General features: G+C 35.2%; 1 protein-coding gene across 2 annotated transcripts in view; it reads left to right on the top strand.

Annotated features, from left to right (window-relative positions):
• The first annotated feature begins 4,696 nt into the window (after nucleotides 1–4,696).
• Nucleotides 4,697–26,094, top strand: part of Poxm (paired box pox-meso) — a 157,571-nt gene continuing 136,173 nt past the window's right edge. The window contains exon 1 of one of the 2 annotated variants that reach the window (XM_073959899.1): nucleotides 4,697–4,868. In XM_073959899.1, the coding sequence (XP_073816000.1) occupies nucleotides 4,805–4,868 (64 nt within the window). In that variant the 5' untranslated portion in view covers nucleotides 4,697–4,804. The remainder of the gene's footprint in view (nucleotides 4,869–26,094) is intronic. The other variant, XM_073959900.1, reaches the window with a different exon arrangement.

Below are 26,094 nucleotides of genomic sequence, written 5' to 3'. Positions count from 1 at the left end.
GACTGTCGACATAAATTCCTATTGAGTTTGGTGTGTGGATTTTTAAGAGAAGAGTACAAGCTTCCTTTATGGCCAGTATCTCCGCCTGAAAAACACTGCAATCGTCAGGTAGCTTTGTGGATGAAGATATGTTTGCATCATCTGAGAAGACACCAGAGCCGACTCCACATTTCATCTTGGAGCCATCTGTGTATACCTTGATGTCATGGCCTGTCAGTGGTAATCCACTATTCCATTCTTTCCTGCTTGGAAATTTATTATATTATATTTTTTATAGAAGATCTGGAGGTCTACATTTCGAAGATTTGGGGGTCTTCACATGGAAGGTCTTCTTATAGAATATCTAGAGGTCTTCTTTTAGAAGATTGAAAGCTTCTTATAGAAGACCTAGGGTCTTCTTGTGGAAGATTTGAGACCTTCTTATGGAAGATCTGAGGCCTTCTTATAGAAAAACTGGAGGACTTCTTATAGAAGGCCTGAATGTCTTCTTAGGCAGATCTGAAGGACTTCTTATAGAACACCTGAATGTCTTCCTATAGAAGGGTTCGAGATCATCTTGTGGAAGACGTGGGGGCCATCTTATAGAAGATCTGGAGGACTTATTTTAGAAAATCTGCAGGAATTGTTATACATGATCTGGAGGTTTTCCTATGGTAGATCTGGAGGTCTTCGTATAGAAGACCTGACGGTCCACTTATACAAGATCTGGAGGTCTTCTTATAGAAGAAAACAAAGTGAAACATTTCTGTTGGGCAAAATCTATGCCATATGGCATAGTATGAAATATAAAAAATCTGGCAACTCTATTAAACTCTATTTCAGATCTTTTTTCGTTTTAATTATTAAGGCAATGATTATCTACTAAATTAATTGATTATCTACTAAATTAATTGCAAAAAGTTAACAAAAAAACAATTTTTGTTAAAAAAAAATATATAAAATTATAAGATGGTATTTTCATGCAATTTTAAATCGAACGAGGAGCGCTCGTTGTTTGAGACATAACGATGTATAGGGTCCACCAATCAAAATTTGTTCTCGATTTATTTTTAGATAGCACTTCAGAGAAAAATACAAAATTATTAATAAAAAGGGTACCCATAAGTGTTTTGTCTTAAAGCGGGCTTCAAAAACTGGCTATGCCATATGGCATAAAATCACCGAAATAGTTAATTTCGCGACGCTGATTTCGGTTTTTATACCCTCCACCATAGTATGGAGGGTATATTAAGTTTGTCATTCTGTTTGTAACACATCGAACTAATCATTTGCGACCCTATAAAGTATATATATTCTTGATCAGGATAAAATTCTAAGACGATCTAGCCATGTCCGTCTGTCCGTCTGTCTGTCCGTCTGTTGTAATCACTCTAGCGTCCGCAATAATTGAGATAGAGTGCTGAAATTTAGCACCCGAGGGTCTTTTTTCCATAGGCAGGTCAAGTTCGAAGATGGGCTATATCGGTCCACTTTTTGGTATAGCCCCCATATAACGGTACCTCCTGATTTGAGGTATTTTGACGTTCTTCGCCACATTTGCAGACCGAATTAGCTATAATTTGGCACTTAGGGTTCCTAGTGATCAACAAACTTATATCCCAAAGGATATGGGCATAGGTCCATGTTTTGGTATAGTCCCCATATAACGGTACCTCCCGATTTTCGGTATTTTGAGAATTTTAGCCACAATTTTTAACCGAACTATCTGCAATTTGATATTTGAGGTTCTCAGTGGTCATGAAACATCTCCACGAAACATCGTCAACATAGGTCCATGTTTTGGTATAGCCCCCATATAACGGTACCTCCCGATTTTCGGTATTTTGAGAATTTTAGCTAAAATTTTTAACCGAACTAGCTGTAATTTGCCATTTGAGGTTCTCAGTGGTCATGAAACATCTCCACCAAACATCGTCAACATAGGTCCATGTTTTGGTATAGCCCCCATATAACGGTACCTCCCGATATTCGGTATTTTGAGAATTTTAGCTAAAATTTTTAACCGAAATAGCTGTAATTTGCCATTAGAGGTTCTCAGTGGTCATGAAATATCTCCACCAAGCATCGTCAACATAGGTCCATGTTTTGGTATAGCTCCCATATAACGGTACCTCCCGATTTTCGGTATTTTGAGAATTTTTGCCACAATTTGTAACCGAAATATCTGCAATTTGACATTTGAGGTTCTCAGTGGTCATAAAACATCTTCAACGAAACATCGTCAACATAGGTCCATGTTTAGGTATAGCCCCCATATAACGGTATCTCCCCATTTTCGGTATTTTGAGAATTTTAGCTGCAATTTTTAACCGAACTAGCTGTAATGATCGGTTTTTGGAGAATTTTAGCCACAATTTTGTCTATTCAAAAATAATCGTCAATATAGGTCCATGTTTTGGTATATCCCCACATATAACTGTACCTCCCGATTTTCGGGAATTTTCAGTGGTCACGAAATTTCTTCATTAAAAATTCGTCAACATGGGTCCATTTTTGAGGGTCTACATTGTTTTGATGAAACTACCCTCAATTTGACTCTTGAAGTTCCGTGCAGCTATAAAACTTTTCCGCCAAAATATTTAAAGACAGGTTGACTCTTTGATATAGCCCCGTAGGTGGTACCTTTCACCTAGCTGAACACATTTTTTTAGATTAGATAACACTGTGCAACAAAATGGAGGTGAAAGTCTGGGGCGCGGAAAATTCCTCTTGGGGAAGAAAGGCCTTGGTGGGTATATTATGAACCCTGAAGGACAGATCCGCCGTGAGTCGAACTTCCGCGTTATGGCGTGATGAAATTTTTGTTAGAGACCCTGTGGGCCATCAGGAATTAGCGTTATATCTCTGTTCACTGTTGCTTAAGTGCTCTACAAAAACAACAAACAAAGATATAATGCAAATTCATGATGGCTTACAGGGTCTCTTGCAAAAACTTCATCACGCCATAACGCGCAAGTTCGAATCACGGCGCATCTGTCCTTCGGGGTTTTTAATATACACACCAAGGGCTTTCATCTCCAAAAGGAATTATCTCTACCCCAACATTTGTGTTCACAGTGTAATTTAAGCAATAGTAGGAGGCAGTAAGAGTCTAACCATTGTCGAAAAGTTGTTCCACCTAAAATTGTAAAAGGACCCTAATTATTCCATTTTAATTAAGACTATTTTATGGTGGAGGGTACAAAAAGTTCGGCCCGGCCGAACTTAACGACGTTTTACTTGTTAGGTTTTAATTTGTCATATCGGAATTTTCAACAAATTGTCAATAACTGCACGTCCACGTTCTATCGTGAAAAATCTTCATCTTTACATCCATAGTGTTCAAAACCGATTTTAAAAGATTAGTTCTAACCACTCTGCGAACAATATCGTTTTTAACACTCACCTGTAGTCAGATTTTAACGAGACCACTCTATTACACGCCCATAGCAAAAAAAAAACGAGGCACAGCAAATGGCATTGTTTGAGGCAGTCGCAGTGTGAACAAACATTACACCCCTAAATAGTAGCTGGAAACTGTAACAGTTCTCGCCTAGCTGAGCGAGTGTGTGTTTGAGTGTGCGGGTTTTTGTTTTCTTTTTTCGCAGAGGGTTTCAAAACGAACACTTGTCGTCCAATTGCCTTGTGATAAAATGCCAGAGACATTGTGGCTGGTGGAAGACAAATGGGGGTTGAATGCTCCAATTGGGCTGTGATTGTAGCCAACAACTTTGCTTCTTAACACTTGTGGTGGCCAGTAATCAGAGATAACAACAACAACAGAAGAAAAAAAGATAATCACTGTTACGCTTGCTGGCCAACCAGGCAAGGCCAGGGTAAATTAGACTTTTTAGTTAAAAAAGTGAACATTAAAAATCAAAGGGAATGGTTAAAATTCCCGGGGGATTGTTATGATGATGATATATGGAGTTTGGCAGGAAGGAAAGAAACTCCGCAAACAATCTGTCAAAGTTAATCCAATTTTAAAGTCTTCCTGTAACTTTGCTTTTATAGGTATTTGGAGATAATACCCACAATCTATGGATAGCTGTTTACATTACAACACCCCCTCAAATAATTTACAAATATCGCTCTTATATCTTCAAATTTCACGTGTAACTTACTTTCGAAAGGTGGGAGGGGGCTTAAGGCTCGAGAAAATAAAAAAAACAGCAAATCCACAAAAGCTTTGCTTATAAAACTCACCACACACACTTGGGGTAGACACTTTTGCCAAGGAAATAAATGGTCATGAACTATGTACGACGATGTACACTGTGACTACTGACTACGATGCTGTTGTCGTTGTTGTTCATAGCACTGATGTCGACGATGGTGATGATGACGATGGTGATGATGTACAACAATGAAAAATGTATGTATTTTTGTACATACGATGTACAATCAGAATGTTAATGATGTTGATGGCGATGATGATGACGACGTTTGGTACGGTACGTACATCTCAATGCCAAAGATTTTCAAAAATGCCACAGCGCATGGAAGATTCGGTTCGCCGGCCGTAACAGAACGGCAGTTCGAGAAAAGGATAAAACAACTAAATTCAAGTACTTGGTATAGTTAAAGCCGGTGTGCGTTAAAACGCTACTTTTTTCTGCCTCTGTGTGTGTCCGTGGTGTCCCTTTGTTTTCTGTCTGCCCAAGAAGTTCAAGAAGCTTCAATTCTTAAATTTAGAAGTTTAAGTCAAGTGTTCTAATCTAACCTCTTTGAGGTCCCTGTCTTTTTAAACTTCTATTGTGTTGGTGCCAAAGGACTGTATCGAGACGTAAAAAATGTCCTATTTGTGATAGATGTGGAATCGAAAATGTGGAATGAATCATACCATGGATATATAGGGCAGTGGCCAGCATATACCCAAAACGCCAAAGGTATTAAAAAATTCAATTGAAAACACAACAAAAAAAGCTAAAACAATAATTTTGAAATGTTACAACATTAAATGAGAGAAAATAATACATATTGTTTATTCATAGTACATATTACATACTAAGTGTTGTACATAAACAAAAATTTTATTTAAACTCACACATGTGCATAACCTTGGCAATAATTATCACCATATAATGGCAATGTTTTGAATTTGAAAATAATATATTTTGAAGATTTTTTTAGATTTCTTCTATAAGAAAATTTTGAAAAATTGTGTAAATTGTATATTCTTGTGATGCCCAACTGTTTTTACTTGTTGGAGGAAAAAATATTTTCTTTTTAAAAAAAAGCTTGATCTTTATCTGTGACTGTGTAAAAATATTTTGAAAATGTAAGTAAGAACCCTTGATCGGGAGATTATTGATTTTTAAATTACACCAAGAAAAAAATATTCTCAAAGTTATTAAAAAATGGAAAGAAGAAAAAGTCAAAAACAAAACTTTAAATGGCGAGCTGCGCCAAAACGTCTTCAGAATTAGGACTAAATTAAAAAAAAATAAGTTGGCAAAAGCTATAGCCGGGATGGGACCGACAAGGGACGCAGGTGGCCTCCGAAATGGTTTGGCTACTTTAACAAAATATTACGATTCAATAATTAACAACGGATCATCCATTAAAAAGTTGCAAATTTTCATTTTTTGTTACCAGAATTTCAAATACAGACGCCCTTAATAAAGTTGGAAAAAAGACAACGAAATGTCGAGAAAAAATGAAATAAAAATCTCTTTTTTTCATTAAAAAACAAAATCTGACCAATAAAGCCCAATAACCAAAAAAAAAAAATTGAAAACTTGGCATAAATAGAATACTCTACCAGCTGGCGGAAAAATCTGAAATGTTTACCACAGGTAGATCTTTACGTCCTGATTACAAAAATGTAAAGTTTGTTGAGGGGAAGTTCATACTTCCCGAGATATGGGCCCCTGAAGTTCCGAAAATGCCCTTGTAAAAGTTAAAAAAATTAACTTAAAAAAAATGTTTTCGTGCCCTAAGTTGGTTCCTGTCCATAGTAGAAAGTCTTAAATCCCCGGCCGAAGGCCGGTTACTTAGAAAAAACTTACAATTTAAAAAAAAAATTGAGATTTTTTCCTTCAGCTGGTAGAGTATTCAATTTGTTCCGAAAACTTATATTGGTCTGAAGGGTCTGTACCGAAAATTTACTATATTAAAAAGTTGCCTAAGAAATATATAATGGCCTGTTTCCCTAAGACGATTCGAATTCAAATTCGTTTGAACTACTACCAAACTTCTTTTTTTGAAAAATATTTGATTCGTTCTTGTTGTCAAGCAAACAAAAATATTCTACAATAACAGGAGTTTGGTATTACTTCGAACGAATTAGATTCGAATCGTCTTAGTGAAAATTCCATAATTTCTTTCTTTGAATACTATTTTGGGGGGAAATATCCAGTAATACGGAATTACTCCTTTATGCCATGTCATTTCATTATCAAATAATAAAGCGGTTTGAAACGAACGAATTTGATTCGAATCGTCTTAGTGAAAATGCAATAAATTTGTTTGTTTGAATACTATTTTTGGGAGAAACTTAAAGTAATACTGAATTACTTCTTTATGCCATGGCATTTCATTATCAAATTTAATATCAATTAAAGGTCTTGAGACTTTAAACTCAATCAAAAAAGTTGCAAGTTCAGTTTTTTGTGAATAGAAGTGGAAGAAATGAAATCTCTATTGGATAAAATGTACGACATATGAAGCGTTTTCTGTGGAGTATATGTCGAAAACCAATTAGAAAATTGTTTTTACTGCCTTAATCAACTTTTTACTAAAGCAAGTAAAAAAGTGTCAGTCGGCTTTGCCGACAGATATATACCCTCAGCCAATGTGAAGTGAAACTTTCACTTACGGACAGATCGAATGCATTTAAGGTCTCTTCAGCATTTTGTGGTCCTTTTGGACATTTGAATTTTCCGACAAAAATGTGGATTAGGAATTAACTGCACTAATACACAAATGTTGAACTTTTGTGGGGGAGGCACCCTTAGGGAGGAACGATATGGGCCATTATAGAAGTTAGTTTTTAGTGACATTTGTTAAATATTGGGGAGAAGTACCGGAAGTTGTGGACCGGTATTGGCCCATGAAACTAGGTTTGGATATAATATGACGAAGACCAAATCGGTTGAACAGTTCTAGAGTTATCGTCCTCTCCAACCGCCACATATGGTAACATAGGGTTTTTTACAACTTTCGGGGTGTTTTCCTAAGAAATATGGACTTGCCCCTGAAAAAACTTTTACCGTCGTAACGGAGGTAGCGAATGCAAATCTCTACAACAAAAATCAAAGTGATGCGAGAGCAGGTCTTAAAGCGAACTTATCCGAAATTTTGTGTGAGAGGTACCAGAAGGAGTAGACAAATATAGTCCATATCCGAACCTGATCTATATCTGGCAGATATATTAGGATCTGCAAAGTATGAATTACATCGGTCACTCCCTTCTAGAGTTATCGTGCTCACAATTTTTCCGAACATTTTTGAACTTTTGAGGTGTGGAATGATTTGCTTACCTATTTTCTCAGGAAGTATGGACTTGCCCCTGATGAAACTTATACCGTCGTATAGGGGCAGTGAATACAAGTTACTACAACAAAAATCAAAGCGATTCGAGACCAGGTCCTAAACTGAACTTTTCCGAAATTTTGTGTGGGAGGTACCCGAAGGAGTGGACCGATTGAGTCCATATTGGAACCTCATCTAAGTTTGGTAGAAATTACACGATGTGCAAAGTATGGACCAAATCGGTTATTCCCTACAAGAGTTATCGTGCGCACAAGTTTTGCGACAATTTTTGAACATTTGTGGGGGAGGTACCTGAAGGAGTGGACCTATATGGCCCATCTTCGAACTTAAATCGAATCTGGACAAAATATTTCGATACCCAAAATTTGAACCGAATCGATTGATCCGTTCGGGAGTTATCGTGCGCATCAGCCTGCCAGACAGACAGACAGACGGACATTGCTAGATCTGCTCAAAATTGTCTGAAACGGATATCGTACAAACATTCTTGGGGTCTAAAACCATTATTTCGATGAGGCACATTTTTGGCCTAAAGGCTCAGGGTATAAAAATAACTCTAGAAGGTCCAAATTGATTTTTTTCGATACATAGGTTCGAATATGGATTATATCGATTCACTCCTTCAGGCACCTCCCACACAAAATTTCAATTATCCGATATGACCGAAACTTTGAACATTCTAAAATTACTTCCAGACGTACATACATATATCAAGTACCAAGAGGGTCTATAGGGGACAACATCTTCGGATACATCCCTCACAAAAATTCAACGTAAGTGTAGTTTAAGGGCTGTTCGAGGAGACATTCCACATTCATGGTAGAACAAGAAAAGGTAGCAGCTATACCCAGCTGACTGAACTGGGCTGTAATGTTAGTGTCAAATTCCATACGACATTTTATATATAAATATATATGTTCGATGTATATTAGGGATATATGTATGAATATTTTTTGAAGAACAAATTTATTCATCAGAAAAAAAACTATTTCCCATAAAGACTCCTTCATAGCATTGACATGTAACGTCCTCCAGGTCCGAACGACGTACCGTACACTAAAACACTGCTTATAGAGGCGGTACAATATTTGTTAATATGTGTGGTATTTTGTTAAACTTGAAAAGAATAAAGCCATAATTAACATGTGTTTTTTTGTTTTCAAAAGCAAATGATTGAAACAGCTTCTCTTTTTTCAATGAATAACCAGCGACACCAAACATTTTTGCAAGAATTCTACTTTCTGCGAGAAATTATGCATTTAGTGGAATGATAGGGAAACATTCAAATTGAAAATCTAACGAGTTTTCATCCATGCTTTTCAAAATATTTAATCAAATGTGAAAAATTATTAGTTTTTTAAATTTCAATAATTTATAGACATTTCCTTATTTTGTTTACATGTACGTTGACACTAACGTTTCCAAGCAAAAACAAATTTCTATGTAGTTGTTGTTGAGTTGTTTTTGTTGTAGTATTTAGTTTACCTGGTTTGTTCTACCATGTCCCACATTGTGACCATGGTACACCCTTGGCCTTGTTGACAGTGATATTCTATTTTCGTAGATAAGTTCATGGTTATGTCAGGAATGGTCCAAAAGCTGCAAATCTTACGGTGACCACATAAAATGACGGCTTGGCACCATAACAATCAAAAGGAAGAATTTCCAACATTAGGTCCATTCCCTACTCCATTTTGGAAATGTGCATAATGTTGGCCCATCAGTCCATTTATTCAGGTATCTTCTGTACAAAAGTCCAAAAAGACCACGAAAATCTGAAACTCCCTGACTTCACAATTTTTAGGAAAAGATTTTTGTTATGTAGTCCTTTTTCGATCTGTCTATAGATAAATATTTCAACTCTGTCGACTGATACTTTTTTACTTGTTTTACAGAAAACAAAAGTTACGCATTTTCATAAGTTTGCCTCCGCTGTGCCGACAGAAGTGATTAGCCTTGTTCATAGTTCTTGGAAAGTTTTTAATGTCATCGAGTCTATAAACATCTACTCGTACAATTAAGAAAGTAAAAAGCGGGAATAACGATCATTGAAGTATCAGATGGAGTTTTTTCGACTTAGGCTATTTTTTCAGGACTTAGCTAAAATTTTGCCGAGCTTTTTTTAGAGATATTTTTCGACTCTGTTTTTGTGTAGTTCACACAGTATTGCATTCAGAGTCTATGAGTCGTAGTTTGTATCGACTGATAAAAATGTTTTCTTTTTTCTTAATGTAAAAAGGAGCCGTAGACAAATTTTTATTGGAAATATTCGATATTCTAGTTTTTATTCTTTTTGAGGTACTTCCTTTCACAAATTATTAATTAATTAATGGTATACAAATATAAATAAAAGGTTTTTGAGGTAGATCTTCTTATTTGAATCAGTCCTCTTGGTCTAAAATGTATTCAAGGGAAAACATAATAAGGCAAAAATAACACAAAACTATTTAATGGGACTGAAGTTAGTGTGTACTTTAAAGAAGAAAAGGCGTTATGCTCGGGCCAAACTGTTTATATCATCCACCACATTAAAGCACTATATATCTCTATTCGACATATTTGCGAATGCAATCCCCGTATTCAAACGTAGATCTTTTTCAACACTTTCTGCATGGAGGTTCTCCCACCAAAGGATATTCAAAATCCATATTACAGATGATATTTTTAAAAAATTATGCTAATAGCTTCGAATTGTAGAAATACTTTCGAAAGCGAAAACGCTATAGTAGCAATTCTCTTCGGGATTTAAAACACAAAATGCAAAAATGGTTGAAAATTCTGATGCACACCAAAACGTAAAACTACAAGGGTAATATTAATTTGAACGATTTTTTAGTTATTGCTTATATTCTGTTGAAGAATTTGGTAAACTTTTGTATGGGGACTATAACGAACATGGCCTGATATGGTTTATTTTGCATATAAAATCAACAAAAAAGCCGTTAAAATAGCTTTACGTAACGCTATACAACATTTTTAACTTTCATGACTTTTGGTCAAGTTTATAGACCTAAACCCGAGAAAATTTATAAAAGAAATTTGATCTTGGTCACTTTGAACTTGAAGAAGAAATTTCATGGATTTTATGCATTCGCAAGTTTTGTTCTGTTATGAGAAGAGCTACAACTTTGCCTCCGAGAGTAAATTAAATTTCTTAACTGTTTGGAAGATACGATCCTGACAAAATGATCCTTTTTGACATCAAAGCCTCAAATCTTTGGGTCATATAACCGCGAAAGTTGAAGAGATACGGAAAAACGACCCTTTTAATGTCTTCTATAAAGCTGCGATGTCAGAATATAATTAATAAACCATTACACAAAAAATTACACACATTAATATACCTAACTAAAATGCCTATGTACAATACTAAAAATTTAAACACCATTTTTTTCTTGAACATTTTGCTTCCAAAAGGTTTATTTGGTCTAGTGGGCACCCAAAATAAATGAGTTATGAAAATTGTTGTGTTTTAATTTGTATTATTAGTAGGGTTCCACCCGTGCGTGTTAGTAATAATAATTATCATACGCAGGGTGGAGTTGATTTAGCCATGTCCGTCCGTCCGTCTGTCTGGCTGGCTGGAGCGCAGGATAATTCTCGAACGGATTAACCGATTCGGTTCAAAACTTGGCTGTCGTAGTATTTTGTTCAAACTTAGTTTAAGTTCGAAGATGGGTTATATCGGCCCACTTCTTCCGGTACCTACCCCATAAAAGTACGAAAATGTTCCGAAATATTTTGAGCACGACAACTCTTGAAGGCAATAACCGATTTGGCCCATACTTTGCACTTCGTGAAATTTCTACCATACTTAAATGAGATTCCAATATGGACTCAATCGGTCCACTCCATCGGGTACCTCCCACACAAAATTTCGGAAAAGTTCAGTTTAGGACCTGCTCTCGAATCGCACTGATTTTTGTTGTAGCAACTTGTATTCACTGCCCCCATATGACGGTATAAGTTTCATCAGGGCCAAGTCCATACTTACTGAGAAAATAGTCTGAAAGCGGCAAAGAAACCCTATAACACCGTAGGTAGTGTATGGAGCGCAAGATAGCTCTCGTAATATTTTGTGCAAACTTAGTTTAAGTTCGAAGATATGCCATATCGGTCCACTCCTTCAGGTACCTCCTTCACAAAAGTTAAAAAATGTTCGGAAAAATTGTGCGCACTATAACTCTTGAAGGGAGTGACCGATTTGTTGCATACTTTACACGTCCTAATATACCTACTAGATATAGATAGGGTTATAGATATAGATCAGGTTCGAATATGGACTATATTTGTCCACTTCTTCGGCTACCTCCCACACAAAATTTCGGATAAGTTCGCTTTTAGACCTGCTCTCGAATCACTTTGATTTTTGTTGAAGCAACGTGCAGTCGCTGCCTCAATTACGACGGTAAAAGGTTTTTTCAGGGGCAAGAACATACTTCTTGAGGAAACATCCCGAAAGGTGTATAAATCCCCTATGGCACCGTATGTAGTGGCTGGAGAGCTCGAACCGAATACTGCGTTCGTCCACACTTTGGATATCGCAATATTTCTTCGAATATTAGAAGAAATTCGAAGGTGGTGCTCGGTTCTGGTACCACCCCCATCGAAAATATTCCCTAAAATGGTACGCGCGATATCTCATAAAAGTAGCAACCGGTTTGGTCCAAACTTTGGATCTCCAAATATTTTATCCAAACTTAGTTTATGATCAAATGTGGATCCTATCGGTCCATTTCTTGGGCTACTACCCACACAATTGTTCTAATTTTTTCCGACGTTATGTTTTTCGTAGGCAAGTGTGGTACAAAACCCCGTCTGTCGATATCCCCACCAATTTTTGAGCTTTAATCCAATACATATTTTTGTCGGTTCATGTGAAAACCCCCTAAATACGTAAGTTTTTTTTACTAATAAAACACTATAGCATAGTCTAATTAGCACTTTCGAAAATTTGAAAAAAATTATTGGCTTATTTTGAAGTACGGACTAATAAACCTATAGAGCAAGCCGCGAACAAATTCAAATCGATCGGAGCAAAATTGGCTGAGAATCCGTTGTGTTTTTTTTTTGAGTGGACGCGCAGAGTATTTGCTGGTTATACCATTCCTTTTTCATTATTTTATTATACCTTACAAGGGTTACCTAATGTTAATTCCTTGAAAAATTGAAATTTATAAGTAGACATCGGATTTTTGTATGTTTTTTATTTCTCATCCGATTGGACTCAAATTTTGGATCTAAGGGTCAATTTTTCGATATTTGGGGTCATATCAAAAAAATGCAAAAAATATGCAAAATATATGCAAAAAATATGCAAAAAATATGCAAAATATGCAAAAAATATGCAAAATATGCAAAAATATGCAAAATATGCAAAAAATATGCAGAATATGCAAAAAATATGCAAAATATGCAAACAGTTTTTGGCCGAAAATCGTCATAAAAGTCGTAAAATTGTCAATAAAAGTTGGAAAAACAATCAAAAAATACATAACAGTGTTCTAAACTAAGACTGTTGACCGTATAACATCGTTTTTTTCAGCAGATTATTATGTTATTGAGACCATTTAAGACAGTGTGGTGTAGGGTATAAAAGTATGGTATTGTAATACAATTTTTTTATTATTAAACTATGCAAAAATATAAAATTTGATAGAATATCAAACGCTCTATGTAAAATTCTTTACTTTCTTTGTAATAATTTGTAGCGTTGGGCTGGTTATTGTTCAAAGGGAACAAATCGAAGTCGGATTTTTTAAGGCGGCAACCGCATAAAGTTTTTAGTTGGGTCAGATTTTAAGACTGTCAAAGTTTGAGCACAATTGGAATATGTTAACATGTGCCACTGGGGCCCTGACGTTATGAAAATCTCGATTTTTTTGGCGATTTAGCGATTTCGGCGACCCATTTCTCTGGAATGGTTAAAGCTTTTTATCCATATTAAGCATTAAATTAAAGGCCATTCTGTTCTTAACATTTCTTGAACAACAAACTACGTAAGTATTACAGAATTCGAGATAATAAAGCCAATGTCCCGAAAAACGTGACTAGGTACGCCTTTGTGCGAAAATGGAGACTATTAAAAAACATTTTCTTCATTTTTATCAATTTTTGGAATGAAAACAAATGTCTTTGACATTTTGTTCTAAATTAAATTTATTCGAGAGTCAGACATCATGTGGTTTTTTGGTTCTGGGTACAGCTGACTACTTGAAGAACGCTCTGCTATGTAGTTCGCAACTTTCAAGTTGTTTACCATACTTTGCGCCTCCTGGAAATTCGGAGTTAATGTTTAATCTCTTGAACAACAAGAATTATGCCAGATCTTTTTCTAGGATTTTCGGCAGTTGCTCTTTTGGAAGTTTGGATCGAATATTTCTGAAGAAATTTGAATCTTTGCTTTGTTAAGATTTTTGTTGCCTTTTGGCTCTTTACGGCGTTTGCACCGTTGGATCAAACAATGCCAAGCCAACAAGTTCAGGACTAAGATCCACAGGTGATTTATTATTTTGTTATTTCCTTTTTCTGATACTTGTTTGTCTATGTTTACGTATTTCAATAGATTTTAAATGAGGTCTAGCTCTTGTTTTTATGCTAAACGTATCGTAGAATCTGAAGAACCATCTGTCCCGAAAACAATCAAGCGTGGCTTCAAGAAAATCGTAACTATGCTATCATTGGTGCTGGACCCCTGTAAGGTGTATAGGAACGTTACTAGTATCATTATGGCTACAGTAGAAGCTATCGGAGAGGATCCCTACAAATATAAGGTCTCTAGAAGCTTTATCCGTGAACAGCGGAGAATAAACCGTGAAAATAAACGCAACAGCTTTAAGGAACGAGGCTATTTGTGTGCACTGGCATGGAAAACTATTACCAGATATTCTCAAAACAGAGAAGAAAAAACGGGTTGCTGTTCTGTTATCACATGGGGGTAAAGAACAACTCCTATGCGTTCCTGAAACTGACAGTAGCTCATGGGAGAAACAAGAACTAGCAGTGTACAAATGCCTAGAAAAATGGGGTCCACGAGCTCGAGCAGATATTAGAGAGCTTCTGTACCACCGTACAAACTTGTTAGAAAATTGTTGAGAGGGATTTTTGACTGCAAGTTTGGAAGCACATCCGGACATCAACCAAACATATTCAAGCGATTTCTATAAGAATAGTCTGCGATTGACAAATCCAAGTTCGAAGTAGGCGAGAGTGTTTTAAAACTACTGCCCAGCCCACTTCCCAAGAACAAGAGGCCGTAGAAGCACCTTGCGTTTAAATCGTTCGAGACTGGACGCCCCCAGAATGATTTTTTCTATTTTATTTATTTATTTGGTATCCCACACGACAACAACTAAGTGTTATAAGTGAGAATTTGGGTTATTGATTATACAAAACGTATAATGAACAAGATAATGTTTATATAGATATAATATAGGATATATTGGGTAAACATTATCAATAGATTGAGTTTAATACAAAAAATAGTGAAAAGGATATTCAGAAATATTTTTAGGTCCAAAACAAGACCTAAACCGCATTGAAGATTTACTTAATACGAAAGGCATTCACAAACAAATATCAGATAAAGGAAATAGCAAAATGATAAATCATATGTGGTACCTTACCTAGTCCTGAACTTATTGGTCTGGCATTGTTTGAACTGATAGTGCATAACACCGTAAAGATCTAAAAGACGACAAAAATCTTAACAAAGCAAAGATAGAAATTTCTCCAGAAATAATCGATTCAAATTTACAAAAATCAACTGCCGAATTTCCTAGAATAAGGTTTACCAGGCATAATTACAAGTGAGACTTAATTGTTGTTCAAGAGATTAAACTTTAACTCCGAATTTCTTGAAAAAGATTCTGCAACTTGACCACAGAACATCAATTACCCGGAGGAGTAAAGAGGGTAAATAACTTGAAAATTGTGAGCGACATAGCAAGGAGTCGAGTTCATCACCAAGTTGTCATCTGTACCCAGATGGCTCCAAAACCACATAATGTCAGTCCCTTAATGCCCGTAATTTCAACGCGTAGTTATCTATGAGTTCACAGATATATCCCGTGTATAATTTCAACGCATAGGTAACATTACTGAGTCAAAAACGGCCGTGTTACTTACACCAAGGATTTTACCTGGTTAATCGTTGCCAATGTGTTAAAAGTTGTAAAACACAAACAAACAAAATTGCATTTAAAAAGGAAATGTTTGATAGATAGCGATGCCATTCCACGGCCGATATGTCTGATGAGTCTCAACAAAAGGCGAACCATGTCACATAATGGTGGTTGTGAGGGTTCGAATCTTCGGCTTTCCTTTTTCACTTGCAAACATCATCGGTCATTAAGCTCGACTCCAACGAGAAATGAATTAAAATTAATATTAAAATAGATCTTCGCCCTAATAGGCACCATTTTCAAATAAAGTAAAATATATTCGTTTTCATTCGCTAAAATTTGATAATATAGGAAGAAAAAATTTGTTTTTTGTTTAAATAGACTCCATTTTTGCCCTATGGCCTCTTTCGGGACATTGGGTTTATTAATTCGAATTCAGTAACACTTACGTACATTGTTGTTGAGCAAAAAATGTTAAGAACAGAATAACTTATAATTAAATGCGTAATACGGGCAAGTAGCTTTAACCGTTCCACATATATAGGCCGTCGAAGTCGCCAAATAGCAAAAAAAATTGATTTTCATAACTTCGAGGCCCCAGTACCACGTGTTAACATATTCGAATTGTGCTCAAACTTTGGCAATCTTAAAATCTAATAATACTAAAAGGTTTAGGCGGCTCCCTGGCTAAAAAATCCGATATCGATTTGGTCTTTGAGTTAAAACCAGCCCAATTCTACAAATTAAATTAAGATGCTACAAAAAAGGAAATATTGAATTTTACATAAAACGTTTGATATTTTGTCAAATTTTATATTCTTACATAGTTTAATAATAAAAAAATGGTATTACAATACCATATTTTTATACCCTACACCACACTGTCGTAAATGGTCTCAATAACAAATTAATCTGCTGAAAAAATCGACGTTATACGGTCAATAGTCTTAGTTTAGAACACTGTTATGTATTTTTTGAGGTACGGTTATATGGGGGCTATATCAAAACATGGACCCAGAGACTCCATTTTAATACCTTTAATACTATTGATATAAGAATGTTTTGAACCAAATGTTGTCAGCCTACGTCAAGTGGTTCGTCAGATAAAGAGTTTTTACCCAATATTTGGGTAAATACTCGAAATCGGGGTACCCTTATATGGGGCTATAAGAAAACGTGGACCTACGTTGACAAATGTTTGCAGGGATATTTTATACTCATTGAGGACTCACTGCGCCAAATTACAGCCAATTTGGTTGTAAAATGTGGCTAATAGATTAAAAATACCTTAAATCGGGAGGTACGGCTATATGGGGGCTATACCAAAACATGGACCCAGGGACTCCATTTTCAATACCTTAAATACTATTGATATAAGAAAGTTTTGAGCCAAATTTTGTCAGCCTACGTCAAGTGGTTCGGCAGATAAAGAGTTTTTTACCCAACATTTGGGTAAATACTCGGGTATTTACTCAAGTATTTACCCACTTGTTTAAAGTACTGTAAAACGGTCCATTTTGAAACGATTTCACAACCTATACCCATTTTCAATACCAGATATTCTCTTGATATAAGTAAGATTTGAGCCAAATTTCGTCAGACTACACTAAGCGGTTCGGCAGTTAAAGAGTTTTTACCCAAAATTTGGGTAAATACTCGGGTATTTACCCAAGTATTTACCCACTTGCTTAGAGTATTGTAAAACTATCCATTTTGAAACGATTTCACAACCTAAACCCAGGAATAGGGTGTAAGATTTTGTATTGGCGATTCAATATAGTAAATACCCAAATAAATACCCACAAATGGGTATTTACGGTATTTACCCAATTTACCGGGTATTTACCTATTGGGTATTTACCCACTGTCCATCTCTAGATATGTTTTTAAACCGCAAATAAACATTTTTCGATTGTCATAAATTTTGTATACCCTACACCACAATGTGGGAGAGTTTTATAAGTTGACCCAAAGTGTGTAGCACATCGAAATAATGGTCGCGGATCTATAACTTTACATGTATAACAAAATCGGTCTGGGTATATGTGCCCGACCGTCTGTCCACCCAAAACCTTGTAATCATGCTCCAGATCGAAATTTTGATGAGTGTCCCAGAGATGAAGACGCCTATTGATGTTGGTGATGATCGGAAAATATTAAGGAGTCGGAATGGGGAAAAATCGTATGTGGAGAAAAATCCAACGTTTTATTCTTATGCGAATATCTTCACTCTTAGTAGGAGTATTCCAAAAGAAAAGCAAGTCGACGGAGAAATCGCAATAGTCGCTAAACAAACCAATGTGTCATGTTTGGGATTTGAATTGTAATATTTTGGTTGGGGGCCTTCCAAAAGCAAAGAGTGACAATGAAGGTAGAAAATCTCACCTTTAAAATGATGTAACGTATGTTGGTCAAACAAAGGAGATATCCCAATAGTCGGCAATAATTCGCTTTATTCATTTTTTTTAGTTGATCACAATTTCTTTACCAAAAGTGGCCAAATACTAGATATATAGAACCTTGTAAGCACGCTTCAGGTCGGATCGGCTATCGATGTTGGTGGTGATCGGATAGTATATCCGAATAGGCAAAAAACTTAGGTGGCGACAAAGGCCACGTTTTATTATTAGGCGAATATCACCGCTTCTAGTAGTGACATTCCAAATGGAAGAACAATAAATCACATTAACAATGATGCAAAATATTTTGGGAGCATATCAACAAAAGTGTCCAATATTAAAGGAGACATTCTGAGGTTTGAGTTGATCCCAATCGCAGGTATCCCAATTCCCAATTTGTGGAATTTAATTTCCAAGGCGGATATATGCGCTTCTGTTGGACATATTCTGAGAGAAGAACCTTATAATGAAAGTAGACCGTCTGAGCTTTGCATCAATACCAAATGTGCTGGTAATGATGGTTAAATACACTGTGCAACATTTTTCAGCCAATCGCGTGCAAACAACTTCTGTCCAGAATTTTATGAAAGTAGAGGACCAATAGGCAAAAACCATATTTGGGGTTTGTTTTCTTAGATCGGGATCGGTTTTTATGGCCTCATCTAAACGTGGTTAAATGTCGATTTTTTAAAACAAATCGGGGCTGTATCTCTGAAACCAGTACGAATCTTGTTTTGACATCTGCAGCCAACTTGTAGATAAGAGCAAGAAGAAAATATTTGGAGGACTAGTGAACACGAAAAACTGCGCTTATTGTCTCAAATTTTATAATATATATAAAAATTCTATAATTTGTGTATATTTCTCAGCGTATCTCCCAAGCTGTTAAATTTTTTCTTAAAGTTACATTTGAGAAAATATTCTCTGGAATGTAATGCACAACTCTTTAGAACATTGCAACGTTGTAAAATGCCTCTATAGCCTTGTTTATAGCAAATTATTCAACAACAATTTGGTAAATATTTCAGTAACTCATTGAAATCCCCAACATGAGAATAAACAGCCTGGGTGAACATTGTTTGAAATAAGTTTTGAAAAAGTTATGTTATGAAATACCCCTTAAACAACGTGAAATAACCATTTTAGAGTTTCAGAATGTTCTGAAGAATTGATGGTCACATTATTTGGAATATTTTTAGAACGATTACTTAGTTCAACTCCCAACAGATTAGTTGATACTGACCGGAATTTTAGAAATTATGTAAACTTTTCTATAATTTAACGAATTTGATGCGCTAGATGCAGATTTTCCTAGTTCATCTGTTTGACACATACGTTTTACTACCTTATGGCTATAATATTGCCGAAGACTGCAAAGCAGAATTCTTATTAGTTTCGGAGATAAAGGTCCGATCACTGGAAAAAAGGCTCATTTTATGTCGGTTTAGATGAGGCCATAAAATCTAAACCCGATCTAAGAACACAAAACCCAATTAAGGTTTTTGTAGTCTCAATATGTACTTTCAGAAAATGCCCATTAGAAGTTGTTTGCATTTCCAGTGTTGCACAGTGTTATTTGGAAAATGTTTGGAATGGCTACTTGTTTCAACTCCCAACAGTTTAGTTGTTACTGGCCACAATTTCAGAAATTATGTAAACTTTTCTATATTTTAACGAGTTTGATGCGCTAGATGCCGCTTTTTCTAGTTCATCTGTTTGACACATAAGTTCTACTACTTTAGGGCTACAATATTGCTGAAGACTGCAAAGTAAAATTCTTATTAGTTTCGGAGATAAAAATCCGATAACTGGAAAAAAGGTTCATTTTAGGTCGGTTTAGATGAGGCCATAAAATCTAAAACCGATCTAAAAACACAAAACCCAATTAAGGTTTTTGTAGACTCAATATCAGCAAAAATGTCTAAAATCGTCTTTTCCATTTCAAAAAAATCAAAAAAAATTTTGATACTACATCTATGATTTTTGGTACATAGATTAAGAAAAACATCGTCATTCCAAATCTGTTTTCGTTACCAACTTTGATTGTTGCGCGCAAAAGATATGACCGTTTTAATTATGCTAATTAGAAAAAATTCTAAAAAAATCGCGGCTTAATATAGTAAGCTGTTATATCCAATTGTCGTTAACTGAATTCGCACCCTTTGAGAATATCCAAAAAAAAAAATTCAAAAAGTTTCAATGGATTCGCGAAAAATTAAATTTGTTAAATAATTTCACGTATTTACAAACATATTTTTGAAACAATAGCGCTTATACTTACAAAAAAATATATAAAAAAATTATAGCAGCATCCAGACATTGTGAGGAATAAAATGAAACCTAAGTCGTGAAGTTTGGAGCTATAGTATTTGTGTTATTTGCAAAAATACAATGAAAATGTGACGAAAAAAATAAAAATTATGTTATTCTAATTTTATTTTTTTATGGTTTTATAGAAAATGTTGAAGAAAAAATGATTGAGTTCTTCGTCATTTTCGTCCAAATTTCACGCAATAATGAAGATATTCCGTTGCAACAACTTTTTCACTTATAGTTTTCCTATTGGCGAATATTTTTAGAACATTATATTAAATCACAAGGAATTCCAATTGTGGCATAACATTAAAATAATGTTATATTGAATATTACAACATTTGAAACGCATAGAAACCGCGTAGTAGTGGAAATCACAAGATGCGCATCCGATTTTCCAAAACAGCGAGTCAATCCCTCTTATTTGATATACACTTTGTGAAATTCCATTTGACGACCACGATGTAGCATCTGTTGCATGTTAGGGTGCAAAAAACAGTAAAATGCCCATAATTTCCACGAAGTACATTTGCATTTTATGCGCATCCGATTTCAATGATCACCATTAAAAAATACATCATCCTATGTCATTTCAATGCGATCCATCAAGAACCGTGGATGTAGCATCGCACTCAGTTTTTAGAAAAAATCTATTATATCTCCGGATTCGCGAACGTTTTTCAATATCTGTTTTCGCACATTTTAAATATGCGTTTCGCTCTATTTATCTAAGTAGGAATAACACATCTAAAACGCGTCTAAATACGCGATATTTTCAAAAATATTTTTTGCATATTTTCGAAATTTGAGGGGTATCATATCCGCCGATCTAGTGGATGGATTTAGACGCGCAAAGGCTTGTTAGATTCAGAACGTAAAAAAACTAAATTCACGCGGGTTTCCACTGAAATCGAAAGGCATTTGTAAGTTATGAATCCAAAAAACTGGTTTTTAAAAAAAAAATACGCACAAAAATTTCGACTTTAAACTGAGATTGTTGTGAACCTTTAAAGGCTACACGCCCGAGTTATACATCAAAAAATGCGTAATCACGAGTACTACAATCTCATAATCAGTTTTTAAACGAGTACAGTTGCGCGTTCCGATTAGAGCAAAAATTCAAAAAACCCAATTTTTCAGTCTTCAAAATGTCAGCATCCGTTTGAGATTGATGCGGTGGTTATATTAAAAAATCATACATTAGAAACTTCATCTCTAAAGTGCATTCTTTAACTTCTTCTTTGAACATTATACTCTACATTGTATTGTAAAGCCACTAATTGAAAATTGACTTAAAAAAACTCGTTTCCTTCAACGATTTTTTTCTATTTTTTTACATTAATATGACCACAGCTTCCGCTCAAATTATAATTTTAAGAAATCCATCGGTGAATCGTGCTAAAACAGTTTATTTTACCTTAATGCGTTCAAAAGTTATGGTATATTACAAAAATTCGCGAGATACAATACCCCATACCTCAGTTTCAACAGAAGTAAATTTTCTACAAAAAGGCCGATATGTACTTTCAGAAAATGCCCATTAGAAGTTGTTTGCATTTCCAGTGTTGCACAGTGATATCAGAGTTATTGGCTATAAACTATTCCAACATTAATAATTTGAAACTTTTATTTTGAAGACAAATATCTCTATTTCTATTTGCTGTATTCAAAACATTTAATCAGCTAATCAGCAAAACTACCAAAGCTTGAAAAAAGGAAAAATGTGTAAAAATGTAAAAATGTGTCGTCAAATTATATCAATATTTAATTTTTAAACTCTAAATTAATACAGATTGTTTCGATGTTATTGCCCCAGTTCTACGAGTGTACTATAGAACATAGCTTTAATTTTGAGAGTGCTGTATTTATTTTGGTTCAGTTAGCACTAAGTCATCTGATATAAAAGCCTGAGTGGTTGATGAATTTAGTATTCCTTAAAATAATGTTTACTATGAAATGCTTATGCACAGGAGTAGCGGTGTAGAGTTTGACATTGTAGGCCTCCTCCCGACTATACCCTTTGCTCAATTGTTTTATTAACATTTTGTTCCACCCGTGAGTGTAAGGAATAATAATACGCATGGGTGGTTGACCAACTAAAATAACTTGTGTGCGCGATCCATTCCAAAATATATTATGTCGCTCCATTTCTACAGGTACAGTCTCCACAAAAGTTTAGCACCTCTTAAATTTATTAGTAATACGTAAATGCCTTCGTTCGGAACGTCCACAATCGTTAAGATAAATATCCCAAAAGTTACGACATTTTTATTGGCAATTTTGTTCGTCTAAAAAGGTCATAACATTCTTATTACATAACTTTTGGGGAGGAATATTTTGGATGTGTAACCGGTATTCGATCTGTTAATAGTAGCAAATTTACAAAGGCTGAGGGCGCATATCTGTCGACAAAGCCGACTGATAGTTTTTGACTTATTTTACAGAAATCAAAAATTTAAAAATCTTTTAGTTCGTTTCCAACCGTTTACAAATTATGACAAATATAAAACGCTTTTAGATACAAGTGGCCATTCGAAAAGGGTAGAGTCCTTGTCCTTAATTTGCTTATTGCGAATAATTATGTTGGGTTCTTTAAGGATCGATTGTTATTTGTCAAAACTATGAAACATTTGTAAATAAATAAAAAAATAATAAAAAAAAATAAATAAAATAAATTTAATTTAAAAAATATTCAAATTCTATTTCCAATAAATTGAAAGAATTGAGTTCAGTTAAGTGTTTAATGTCATCGATTCCAAAACATCTTTTCGTAAAATTAAGAAATTAATAAAGCCTCTTCTCTAACATTATATCAAAAGAAAGGGAATGCAGCCGGAACAACAATCATTCATTTTTTTCGACTTATAGTATTTTGTCAAGATTTAGCTAAGAGTTTGATGATTGGTTTCTGAGATATTTGTTCTACCATGCTTTGGGAAAGCCCAAACTTGAGTTTTGTAGTCTCAAACAGTATTTCAAGATGGATTCGGAGTCTATGAGTCGTAGTCTGTATCCTCCGATTTTAAATTTCTGGCTTTAACAGACTCTATCACTTCTGGTAGTTAGATATAGAAGTCCAATATGAACTCGCGAATTCGAGTTATTCTTCATTTTTGAGGTATTTAATTCATAGAAGTCGGTCATGTATCTCGATTATTTAATTTAAAAAAGGCGTTATGTTCGGGTCGAACTATACTCTCTAACATATTAAACCCCTGTATAACTTAATTCGTCCTACTCGCGAAAACAGTTATTTGGATTGTTATTGGGGATTGTATTAAAACGGTTATATGTTTTAACCACTTTGTGCATGGAGGTACTCCAATCAAAAGGAGTTCCAAAATCTGTATTACAGCCGATATTCTTAAAAATTAAGCTAAGATATTCGAAATACTGAAAATCTAGCGATAGCAAACAATGGCAATTCTCTGTTGTTTTAAAATTCTGGGATATACCATAACTCTAACCTGTTTCGTCTACAAAATCCATTGAGTTACCCAATAATTGCTCAATTTATGGGAAAAATCGCCACAAGGACAATTGCCTGTTTTTTGCTACCACCAAAGGACTTTTGTTTTCAAACAAATTTCAAATCTATAACAACTAAACACTTACAGTTTTGTTCGTAAATTTAAATAAAAATATTTTATTTCCTCTTTTCTTCCACACTCCTATTTTTTTATACCCTCAGCCTTTAGGCTAAGGAGGGTATATACACTTTGATACGATGAAAATGTGCCTCATCGAAATAATGGTTTTAGACCCCAAGTATGTTTGGACCAAATGTGTTTCAGACAATTTGGAGTCGATCTAGCCATGTCCGTCCGTCTGTCTGTCTGTCTGTCCTGCTGGCTGGAGCGCACGATAACTCTCGAACGGATGAACCGATTCGGTTCAAATTTTGACTTTCGTAATATTTTGTCCAAACTTAGTTTAAGTTCGAAGATGAGCTATATCGGTCCACTCCTTCCGGTACCTCCCCCACAAAAGTTCGAAAATGTTCGGAAAGTTTGTGCGCACGATAACTCTTGAAAGGAGTGACCGATTTGGTCCATACTTTGTATAGCGTAAAATTTCTACCAGAGTAATATGAAGTTTCAATATGGTCTCAATAGGTCCACTCCTTCGGGTACCTCCCACACAAAATTTCGGAAAAGTTCAGTTTAGGGCCATCTCTCGAATCGCTTTGATTTTTTTTAGCAGCTTGTATTCACTGCCCTCCATACGACAGTACAAGTTTCATCAGGGGCAAGTCCATACTTCCTGAGAAAATAGCATGAAAGTTGCAAAAAACCCCCATGACACCGTGTGAGGTGGTTGGAGCGTAAAATAACTCTCGTACGGATCTGCCGATTTGGTCCAAAATATGGCCTTAGTAATATTTTGTCCAAACATAGCTTAAGTTTGAAGATAAGCCATATCGGTCCACTCCTTCGGGTACCTCCCCCACAAAAGTTCAAAAATGTTCGGAAAAATTGTTCGTACGGTAACTCTTGAAGGGAGTGGTCGAATTGGTCTAAACTTTACAAATCCTAATATATCTACCAGATATAGATATTTGTCCACTCCATCCGGTACCTCCCACACAAAATTTCGGATAAGTTCACTTTAAGACCTAATATCGAATCACTTTGATTTGTGTTGAAGCAACTTTCATTCGCTGCCTCAATTACGATGGTAAAAGTTTTTTTAGGGGCGAGTCCATACTTCTTGAGCAAACAGCCCGAAGACTGTAAAAACCCCCTATGGCACCATATGTTGTGGCTGGAAATCCACTTCCATAACGGTCAATGTCGATCCATTCCTTTTAGTATCTCCTCCGCAAAACTTTTGATATTTAATCCTAATCAACATTTTTGTCGGCTCAAACGCCCAAAATTGTTAAAACCCCCTAAATACATACGTATTTTGGAAAAAATTGTTTCAATATACACAGGCTGAGGGTATATCTCTGTCGGCAAAGCCGACTGATACTTTTTTACTTGTTAACAAACAATCGAATACAATTTATAATGTTCGTGTAAACTAAAAATTTAAAAATACTGAAAACGGAGCAAAACTTTTGTATGGTCCCATATGGTTTATTTTCAATTCTTAATATCCGAGGACATTTACCCCCAGTTTATGTATTTCGAAACGAAAATGTGTGCGCATGAAACACACCCAAACTTTAGTTTTTGAAAAATATTTCCTTTGCTTTTGCTTCAAAACAAAAAATCAAATTTGAAAAACACACTCAAATTTGGTAGTTTTTCTTACGTATTCATTTTCTTATCGACATACATAAACAGGCCCTTATTTTATATTCTGTAAAAATTTCAAATTTTATCCTAAATATTGAGAACTATTTATAGTTTTACGTAACGCTACACAACATTTAAATTGCTCATGTTTTTGGTCAAGTTGAGGTTTCAAATGTCAATTGTATACGTCAAATAAATCCTCATAAAGAAGGTTAAGACGGCAAAAAGCTTTAATATAACAAGTAAAAAAGTATCAGTCGGCTTTGCCGACAGAGATATACCCTCAGCCCATGTGAATTGAATCACTTTTTGGACATTTGAACTTGCCGACAAAAATGTGGATTAGGATTAAAGTTCGAAAGTGTTGCGGAGGAGGTACATAAAGGAATGGACCGACATAGTCTATTATCTAAATGGATCTTATTTTGGGAGTCATATCTTTTCGATAGATATCGCGCCCACTAGTCATTTCAGTGGGTCATCGTATAACTTTTGGACCAGTATGCCAGGAAGCATGGATTTGTCCACGGAAAACATAAT

Source organism: Musca autumnalis, unplaced genomic scaffold, assembly GCF_047663935.1.
Source record: "Musca autumnalis isolate F117 unplaced genomic scaffold, ASM4766393v1 scaffold_1, whole genome shotgun sequence".
NCBI classification, from domain to species: Eukaryota; Metazoa; Arthropoda; class Insecta; order Diptera; family Muscidae; genus Musca; species Musca autumnalis.
Note: the sequence above shows the minus strand (reverse complement) of the source record. Positions and strands in the feature narration are given on the sequence as shown.